The sequence below is a fragment of the Oryza sativa genome, chromosome 10 (genome assembly GCF_034140825.1).
Source record: "Oryza sativa Japonica Group chromosome 10, ASM3414082v1".
NCBI classification, from domain to species: Eukaryota; Viridiplantae; Streptophyta; class Magnoliopsida; order Poales; family Poaceae; genus Oryza; species Oryza sativa.
In genome coordinates, this window is record NC_089044.1 from 1,141,206 (window position 1) to 1,151,216 (window position 10,011).

Consider the following 10,011-nt stretch of genomic DNA (forward strand, 5'->3'; position numbering starts at 1 on the left):
GTTAACAAGTATGCAGATTTCTGACCAGATCGTACCCAAGGTATGATAGAGATCTAACATTCTTATATTCATGTCCTTGAGACAAATTGTTGCAACGAGTGAATCATTTTCTGCTCTATGGAAATTTGCTCAAATCCTTCTTATTTGTCTCTCTGCTGTGCATATATAGCTCATGTTACTGCCTTGCTTCCAAGATATTGGGTTCAAATATAAGATAACACTAATAGGTATCTGTTGTTCCAACCATGCATAATCTCAATCTGTTTAACTAATGCAGACTCTGTTTGCTTTTATAATGGTCATTTTATACCTCATATGTTTACAGACTATTAATTAGGTTCACATAAGTAAAGCTCTGAGTTGATTACTGCTATTATTGTTTTTATTGTTTTTAGTTAATTTGCTATTATTGTTTTTATTGTTTTTAGTTAATTTCATAATTTATGCTGATTAAATTTAATTTTTGTCCCTATAACGGATTTATATCTAATGTTGTAACAACTTACTTCCATTTTGTGCTAATTTACTTTTATGATTTATATAAATTACTTTCTGACTTTATTGAATTTACTTTCATAAATATATTTACTTAAAAATCTTCTGAACACTTTGCTTGTGAATTTATTCCATATAGTTGATGAATTTATTCCATATAGTTTCTTACATCAACTCAGTCGTAATGTAATTATTTGTAATGCTATATAGAGTTACTTCTATTGCATATCTAAGTTACTTCCATAATTTAAATAAATTACTTTTGGATCAATGAAATATTTGAATATATCCAACATGGGTCTCGTTTTGTCACATATTTTGAGTAGAGTACAATGATGCAAATTAATCTTAAAACTAATATGTGATTCAAAATATATAAAAGATATAAGTCATCACTAAAGAGATTAAAAAAAAGACACACATCATTAACTAAGGGAGAATTATATACGGGATGAGGTGGTCTCCGGTTAGGACGAGTAACCCACTACCCTTATTAATTACTGAGACTATCACTCGCACGTATTAGTACAAGTCAAATAATATCTCTCAGACATGTGGCAGCTTGACCGTACGTCGCCGGCCGCCTCAAGCCTGCACGTCGCCGGCGGCGAGCGCTCGCTTTGTCGGAAGCTTATCGTAGTACGTGGCTGTCGGCTCCGGGTCCGGCGAGAGGTCCTCCTCCGTCATGGTGATGTAGAGCAGGATGTCGGAGAGCGTGATCCCGCCGGTGACGGAGCCGACGGCGAGGCGGCGGCCGAAGCGCACGGCGGCGCGGGTGGCCAAGGCGGCGCAGACCGTGGCGGCGGCGCGCAGCATGCAAAGGGACGTCGCCACCGCGCGCATCATCATGACTACTTATTAACTATAGCTAGCTAGCTAGTACTCCCTCCATCTACTTTTTTTTTATAGTCATATTTTATCTTGACACACAGAACAATGATAAGTGATTTTACTTATCATTCATTTAAACATGCTACTAGTCATTCCTCGTAAACAAGCGATTCATTAATATTTACATTTCTCGATGTCCATGCAACCAATCTTGTATGGAAGAATGGAGAGTCATGCATTAAATCCGAGAAAATCATTAAGATGATAGGTTGTTGGATTGAAATATGCCTATCAAAAATAGATTTTTCAGATTTAGAAATATGACTATCAAAAATAGATGGAGAGAGTATTATCTAAAAAAAATTAATTAGCTAGCTAAAAAGATCACTTGAGACTTGAGACTTGAGTCGATGGATCGATCGATGGGGGGAGAAGACGACGATGCCGCCGGTTTTGATAACTCGACAGAGGCCGTCGATCGATCGGAGTGTGCAAAAACCTACTCGACTCGGTTCGTAATTAATTACCGAAAGCTAATCGATCTCTTTCCTCGTAAAAACACGCCGATTTAATTTTGACTCGGAAAACATGTCGGAGTACCGGTTAATAATAATTCAATCATTTTATACTTTTATTTTTATCAAAATTTGGTTGTGTTTTTTAAATAGAAAGCAAAACCCTGATCCACAGTCGATGAAGATGGAAGTATATGCTAGCGACTTAAGGGCTCCTTTGGAACATACAAAAAATAAATTCCAGTGGGGCCATTTGGAACGAGGATAATTTACCTGGTATAACGTGAAATAGGTTGTTTTGAAATGAAAAATTGCCTGGTGTCTGTATCTTGACACGAGATTGTATTCGCTCGCAGCATGGAGAATATTTTCTTAAAGCACTTGGATGCTGAAAGTTGAACTCTGCTCGATTGTTTATCATAATACTCCCTCCGTTTCGAAATGTTTGACACCGTTGACTTTTTAGCACATGTTTGACCATTCGTCTTATTCAAAAACTTTTTTGAAATATGTAAAATTATATGTCTACATAAAAATATATTTAACAATGAATCAAATGATAGGAAAAGAATTAATAATTACTTAAATTTTTTGAATAAGACGAACGGTCAAACATGTGCTAAAAAGTCAACGGCATCAAACATTTCGAAACGGAGGGAGTATTAGTTTTCCGTAGCAACAGTTTTCCGTAGCAACGCATGGTTGAACAATATCTAGAACAACCAAGATGTTTTTGCATCTGGTGGCTATACTAGGTATGTTTATGTTCAGGCTGCAAAGGTCTTCAGGAGGTTCCAATAATAAAATTTCGAACTTCTTCAGAGTCTCAGACGAACTTTGGCAGTGTAGTGCAAGGTGGTTGACAGATCGCAGTGCCTACCTCAGACCACAAAGATTGATGTAAGGTTGATGTGTTTGTTGATGAATCGGGTAGGGTAGAAACAACGGAGATTCATGATGAAGAATGTGTTGACGTAGTTGCCAGCAACATGAAGAGAAACTTCGGAATTTAAATTTCAATTTTGGTGTTTGAATTTGTGGATTTGATATAGTGAATTTTATGCATTAGAAATATCTATGTTTGAATCATTGTGGTGTGAAGCATGGAGTAAATATGGAGTATATGTCAAAATAGAAGAGAAAAAAAAATATAGAGGATAAGAAATAGTGGCTACTGCTGGAATGGAGTCATTATTTGAGGCCTCACCAAATAGGGGTAGCCTCCATTTAATCTTTGGGGACTTTGAAGTGGGAGCCTTTGCTGGAGATGTTGGGATAGATCGAGTTCAAGGGCAAACCTTAGGTGTACATAACAAAATACATATATGCCATTTCTTTCTTTATCCATAATATACCTATACTGGTCAATGGTCATACTAGTGATATATATAACCCATACTATAGGTATGGAATTTTTAGTATAGAATAGATCTTAATCGTTAGATCACTAGTAGTATGGTGCATCGTAAAGGAACTTTTTTTTATTATCCTCTTAAAATGGCCTAAAAAAGCATCAAGCAGCCAACTAAATTTCATTCCTTAACCATGTTCTTGAATGGTTATACTTGATGAATTATTGGTGCTAGAGTATCATGGACAAGCCATAATATTTAGTTGCTATATACGATAAATGATTGAGGTTAACCACCACATGTGGAAAAATAAATATGCTACGTAGACACGATTGGTGTATTAGTGATAAATTTCTCTGTAAATATAAATATATGGTCCCTTGTTTTAAAATGTAGCTAGGAAATAGTTATATTTTAGGATTACAAGTGTGTTAGCAGATCATTAAGGTGTCGATAGTATCAAATTAAGCACCTTAATTTGACTACATGTTGTTGTACTTTTTTCATAGGCAAATATTTAAGTGCATTTTAGCCATGTTTAATGAAAAAATGGGTTGTTAATTTTGATGCCAACATATGAGAATATTGGTAGTATAGTTTAGTTAGGCTTGTTCAGGCTTCCCATAAGACCTGTGCCTACAAGCTCACCCTCATCATAATTGTCCATTCGGTGTAGTTCGTCCCTGGGGCGGAGCCACCACCAGGCTACCCCAAGCGGCCGTCCAGATGCACCGGCGAAAACTCCATTAAATTTCTACGTTGATGAATGAATTGATGATGAAATTTCTATAGCAAATCTTTCTGGCTTTGCTACTAGTTCGTTTGTGTTAGCTTGGGGTAAGACACTACACACCCGGACTCCTGTACCACATCCACTAACTTGTGGCCTCTGTTACAGCTCATGCTGCCATCGTCGAAGCGTGTGGCAGTGGTGAGAGGGAGCAACACCTCGACCCTGTCAAGAAATGGTTCTCCTATCCAGACATCACCATGACCGATCTTCGATGCTCACTCTGATACCACTTGTTATCGCTAGAACAGATGAACGCACATGAACACTTGGTGAGTAGACAAAACAAAGTATGAGCGATAAAGATTAATTTGGCGCTACAAACTGCCTTGTAGCTTTTGGTTTTCTCTTCCTCTTATTGTGATGAATATAGAAATGGAAATCGAGGCTACCAATATGCCCGAGACTTAAGCCACGACATGCATGAGTTGTGCCATCCCACAACGCACAATATACTATAGCACATATGACAACAGAAAAACAAAAAATGATGGCCTCGACGTGAACACGCGCATGCCTCAAGGCTACTGAACTAGAATAGGTTCCACGCAGAGATGCACATCTACACCTTCAGAAGCATCAAGGGTAAACCTCGATGATCGATCGGGCACCTAGCACTGGTGTGATTTTGTAGTCACTGAATCCAGCCTCTAAGAAAATCTTCTTCCATTCATGCTCCTCTCGCTCGATGCCATCAACGTACATCATGAAAACATCAAACAAAATTTGCATCTCCTTGGGAACAATTTCCTTGGGTCCAATCCCAACAACCACCTCAATAATTATCACCTTTCCCCCAGCATCCCTTGCCAGGATTGCCTCTTTGCACCGCCGCAGAATCTTGACACAATCATCATCTTGCCAAGCATGCAAAATATACTGAAATCACATGCAAATCTGACACATATTAATATTCATAATTATTGAAGAAGCTACTCAACAGCTAAAAGTACAGCATATCAAAGGTCACTTGAATTATTGTACATACCTTAAGTAGCACAACATCAGCTGCTGGAATAAACTCGAAAAAGTCACCACCGACGAACTGGATGTTGCTATGGGTGGTGGGAGCCTCGGCGACGATATGAGGGAGATCCAAAACCGTACACTTGATGTTTGGGAATGCCGTCGCTATAGCTGCAGCTGCAGCACCATGGCCACCGCCAACATCAACCAGAGAGCTGATGCCCTGGAAAACGCCACAGCTCTCCTTCAAGATGATATCCATGGCGACACGGCTGTCCTCAACCATGGCGGTGTTGAACACGCTACCATCCTTGGCATCATTTGCTATAATCTCCCACCGCGTGCAACCGTGCGCCACCTCGAAGGGTGTCATGGCGGCTGCTTGCTCGATGGTGAACCACTCATGAATGCTGAAATGAGAGGCCACAGTGAGCGGGTTGACTAACACACGCACCAAATGGGACAGGGCATGTGTTCTCTCGCCATCACCGTTGAGGAGGAGGCGAGATACTCGGGTGAGTGTGTACATGGCCTCACCATTGTGGTCTTCGACGGCGAATACGCCAGAGACAGTGGGCACGCGCATGAGCCGCCGGAGGTGGGAGAGCTTCGTCGGGTGCAGCCCGATATTGAGGGCGAGGTCAGACAAGGTGGCAGCGCCGCCATTGCGGTGGATGGCATCGGAAATGCACAGGTCAGTGGCGGCCCTAAGTGCCGTGGACTTGATGAAGGCGAAGCAGTGGTGGTAGAGCTCGATCTCAGCTTGGATCAAATCATCGGTGCTCGTCATCTGCTCATCTTCTTCTTGGACACGTTGTGCCATGGTGTTCTTCGTGCAATTAAGTACTACATGTGCAATCTTAAGGCGAGAGCTAAGGCTCTTAAATAGGATCAGTAGGCGTGCAAGTTTATTCATAATTAACATTACTAATCATCTGCTCCCATCATTTACCATATAGCTAGCTTATAAGCCACCAAAATTAAATTTTAAAACTTGATTTTGAAATTGATATTTAGTTTTTTTTCATCGTGGTTTTTTTTTCTAATATTCAGTTTTAAATCTCTAAAGATACATATATAAAAGTTTTATCTATAAAATACATTTTTTTATATGTTTGTATGGCTTATAATCAGCGTTAGGCTAACTCATGATATAGCATTGCAGCAGTGATGTCAAATCAATCATGAAAAAAATGTGGTCCTACTTACATCATGAAAAAAATGTGGCACAGTGCCTCTCGATGTTGAACGGAGCTATATGGAAGAAGCGATGATTTTGTTGGTCCATTGTATCGGCCCACTGTTGTTGCGGATTTTCAGGAGCTAAAAACCACCGGTTTTCTTTCTGATCAATAAGAGAACGGAGGGGTAAATTTTGTTTGGGTGGTTGGTAGAAACAGATTTTGAGTCTAAATATAATAGGCAATAATTAAGCCCTGATCCTCACCAGTGTGTTTATTTTTTCTTGAAACACTGTACAAACATAGGCGCCTGCAACACGCTCACCTATACACACGTATCCTACCAGTATAAGCACCGGGGCCGATATATCTTGAGATTGTCTAAGCTACACTCACTTCACCTCACCAGTGTGTTTATTGTTTATAAATGGGAGAAAATGTAGAGTAAAAGTGACGCCTAATTCTTGCGTCAAATTAAAACTCTAAACCTTAATTAATCGTCCTATCGGTTAAACGCTGGAAGACCTTCGTGTGGCTATCTCCAGCTAGTGCCGCTGGCATTAAGAAGGTTTTCGCTATGTCAAACAGATAACATCACAAGGAAAACAGTAAGAGAAACAAGAAGAAAAACCGTAAGTACGTAGCATAAATCAACGAATCCGGCCTCCGTAGCTTCACAAGCAGCTCAGTAGATTAATTTCCATGTTAAAGCATATAGGTGATTATGTTAGGGTAAGACCAACCAAAGTAAATTAGACTCCAACAGATTTTTCACAATTTATTTGCACCGTTTGTTTGCACATATCCTTTGGATGTATCCCTTGCAAGTGATGGTTTTTCTGTTGCATTGTTTCTCATATAATTTTATTGTTTACTTCTAGCGGTCAAATGGAATTAGTAAGAGATTCCGATTCCAAAATAGAGTATTCCCTCCGTTTCGTACTATAATTCGCTTTGACTTTAATTTCTTTCCGTAAAAAACGTAGCAATATTTTTACATAAAATAAATATTGACTTTAATTTCTTTCCAGTATTTTTAACATACGATAAATATAATATCAAAATATATTCAATGTTAAATTTAAGGAAACTAATTTGGTGTTATTAATGTTGCTATATTTTTCTCTAAGCATGGTAAAAAACTTAGTAAAGTTTGATTTCTGGAGAACTTTCATATAATAACAATCAATCCATTATCCATCCTCTAAAGGAAGATATATCCGACGAACAAGGAGTCATGAGATCGATGACTGAGCCAGTAGCATCGTCATAAGCCCATACAACGATTAATGAGTGGATTATTACTATAACTTGGAACAACCATTTTTTTCCATGTTTCATAGTATAAGACATGTATGCATGATATATTAATTATCACCTCTTTTATAGTCATTTAAATTTGGTTTATTTTAAATCCTCTACCTTCAAGTTCTCCAATCACATTGCTTACTTGGGCATCATCAATGTATGTTTATCAAGTGGGTAGCAAGATGGGACCTACAAAACTATGTTATAGTTGTTTTTACTTCTCACAATATGTGGATAGTTGACGGAGCGTGGGGCTCCTCACCGGGAGACCGCGCAGGCCCCCCTTTGCCGGTTCGGCCGGGGGCCCTGGGTGAGATTCTAAACTCCTAGTCTGTGGAAAGTTCGCGAGAATGGAAAAAGCACAAGACACGGGCGATGTATACAGGTTTGGGCCGCTGAGAAGCGTAATACCCTACTCCTGTGTTCTGGTGGATCTGTGTATGAAGAAGCTACAAAGAGCTGGAGAGCCAGAGAGCTCTTACTCTAGAAACCCTCTTCTCCCTTTTTTCCTCTCGTGGGATCTACTCTCCAGATCCTCCCCCCTTCCAGCCCCCTCTCTTAAGTGGGCAAGGTCCTCCTTTTATATCTCAAGGGGATACCACATGCACCACTTCTCCCTCTCTCTCTTTTTGGGTGGGGGCCCATCCTATCTATAGTAAAACTTGGCTTGCCTTCTCTTGGAAGCTGAAACACTGCCTGTTTTTGAGTGTGGACACGCGTCCTCGTTCGTCTGACCTCGGGGATCACCCTGTCATCTCTTCATAAATGGGCGGAGATTTGCAACGGCTGCTGCCCGAGTGACCCTTCTGATGGGACGGCCCATACCTACCTCCATTCCGCCGGAAGCAGGTGCAACGTGGGAACACGGTTGTCTTCCGGCGACATAACCAGTGTCAGACCAGTCACAGACCGGTCACCTTTGTCCACCACGTGTTAGTTTAGCAATCTGCGTGTTCGCCCTTCTTCATACAACGTCTTGCTTATAATGGTTGGGATAAAGCCTGGCATATATCTGACCAGGACCAACGTGCCATCTCCAGGAGCTAGCACGCTGGCTCCGGCTAGGGACGAGTGCCTAGAGACTCTCATCCTGACGGGACGGGGCGAGGCGTGTGTCAGATCGCCTGTTGCCACCTAACCCGCAATCTGACCGATCTGTGACCGGTCACAGACCGGATAAACGAGCGTGCCATACTGCGCTACATGTGGCGTGACGCGCTCGTCCAAACCGCAATAAATGCGGTTAGGTGAGCCCCGCTATGCTCACCTACCCCATATACGCGGCGCAAAACCCACAAGGGGTCGGGGCGCCTCGGCCCTCGGGGCCGAGACGGGAGCGGTCCGACTCCTCGGGGAGACAAAGAGAAGGGCGGCCGTATCACCCTCGGGCCCGACCCCCCCGAGGGGGTTAGGCCACGTGGGTGATCGTGTCTGCCTCAAGTCTCTAAGTCATGATACTCCCGGTCCCATGTCACCGACAGTAGCCCCCGGCGTTATGCCAGGGCGATCGCCCTCCTCGAGGGAAGCGGTCGGGCGTGACGCCTCTTCCTAAGGCCTGGTGACAGGTGGGGCCGGTCTCTACAGTTGGAAAGAAAACCAATCGGTCGCAAATCACGCATATCGGCATTGGTAACTCGACTGTCAATAATGAGCGGTCTCTTCAAGACTGCCACATTACTCACAAAAATCGGGACAAGCCGGTTCGTTTTTCCTGGAGATATGGTGATGGCGCTTCGGTCGGCGAGTGTAATTAACGCGCGCACGATATGTTCCATCTCGACTGCCACAGCCGCATATCCACCTCATGCACCGCAAACGGGCGAATGGGATTAGTGAAAACGTGGGCGCGAGAAACGAGGGGGCGAGATAGTGGGCGCGAGAAACGAGGAGCCGGGCAGAGCGTTGGCAAGGGTATAAAGTCGCCGAGGAAGAGATTTGCTTCCTTCCTCTCGCCATTATTCCCCTTGTCTTCGCCGCTTGCGCCCTAACTCCTTCTTTCCTGCGCCCTACCCTCGCCACACGCGCTCGCTCTCAAACATCTCTTCTTCCGGCGTTATGGCACGGGGTTCCGTTCCGCTTGACGGTAGCGTGTTGCCGCCTTCCCGCATCGTGAGCGAGAGGCAGGCCGGCTTGCGCGCCGCTTCATGCCGGAATCTGCCACCGGCCGGGAGGTGGTCGCACTGGGTGAGGGACGCCCGGCGCCACACTACCCGGGGCGGTCCGTCTTCTTCCTCCCTTTCGCAATGGTAGGGCTGGTTCCGCCATTTTCTTCTTTCTTCATGGATGTTCTGGAGTTTTACGATCTCCAGATGGCGCACCTCATCCCTAACGTGGTAATGACATTGGCCATCTTCGCGCACCTGTGCGAGATGTTCATCGGGGTGCGCCCATCCCTTCGGCTGTTCCGGTGGTTCTTCACCGTACAGCCGGTGTCGCCGCCGTCGGTGGTTGGTGGCTGCTACTTCCAGCCGCGGGGGCCGGTGCTGAACCGCTACATTCCCTGCGTCCACCGCAAGAAGTGGGATGACTGGAAGAGCGACTGGTTCTACACCCCCCTCGCCGACGAAGCGCGC

The 10,011-nt window shown here is 43.3% G+C and overlaps 1 protein-coding gene across 2 annotated transcripts; it reads right to left on the minus strand.

Moving 5' to 3' along the window:
* Positions 1 to 4,296: 4,296 nt before the first annotated feature.
* LOC4347993 (acetylserotonin O-methyltransferase 3-like) lies at positions 4,297 to 5,803 on the minus strand. Of its 2 annotated transcripts, NR_186664.1 has the most exons (3): positions 5,487 to 5,801; positions 4,972 to 5,359; positions 4,297 to 4,862 (listed from the first exon to the last, which is right to left on the minus strand). NR_186664.1 is itself a non-coding variant. In NM_001422974.1 (2 exons), the coding sequence occupies exons 1-2, from the start codon at positions 5,770 to 5,772 to the stop codon at positions 4,563 to 4,565; spliced, it is 1,101 nt and encodes a 366-aa protein (NP_001409903.1). In that variant the 5' UTR covers positions 5,773 to 5,803; the 3' UTR covers positions 4,297 to 4,562. The 2 variants fall into 2 exon arrangements, 1 of the variants encoding a protein (NP_001409903.1); NM_001422974.1 differs by having other exon boundaries at positions 4,972 to 5,803.
* Between the last annotated feature and the right edge of the window lie 4,208 nt (positions 5,804 to 10,011).

What these genes read in the sequence shown, in the direction of transcription:
- LOC4347993 (NM_001422974.1), bottom strand. Translation starts at nt 5,772, where the DNA reads ATGGCACAACGTGTCCAAGAAGAAGATGAGCAGATGACGAGCACCGAT. An exon ending in CTGATGTTGTGCTACTTAAG is followed by an intron (nt 4,863 to 4,971) that starts GTATGTACAATA and finishes ATGTGATTTCAG; the next exon opens with TATATTTTGCATGCTTGGCA.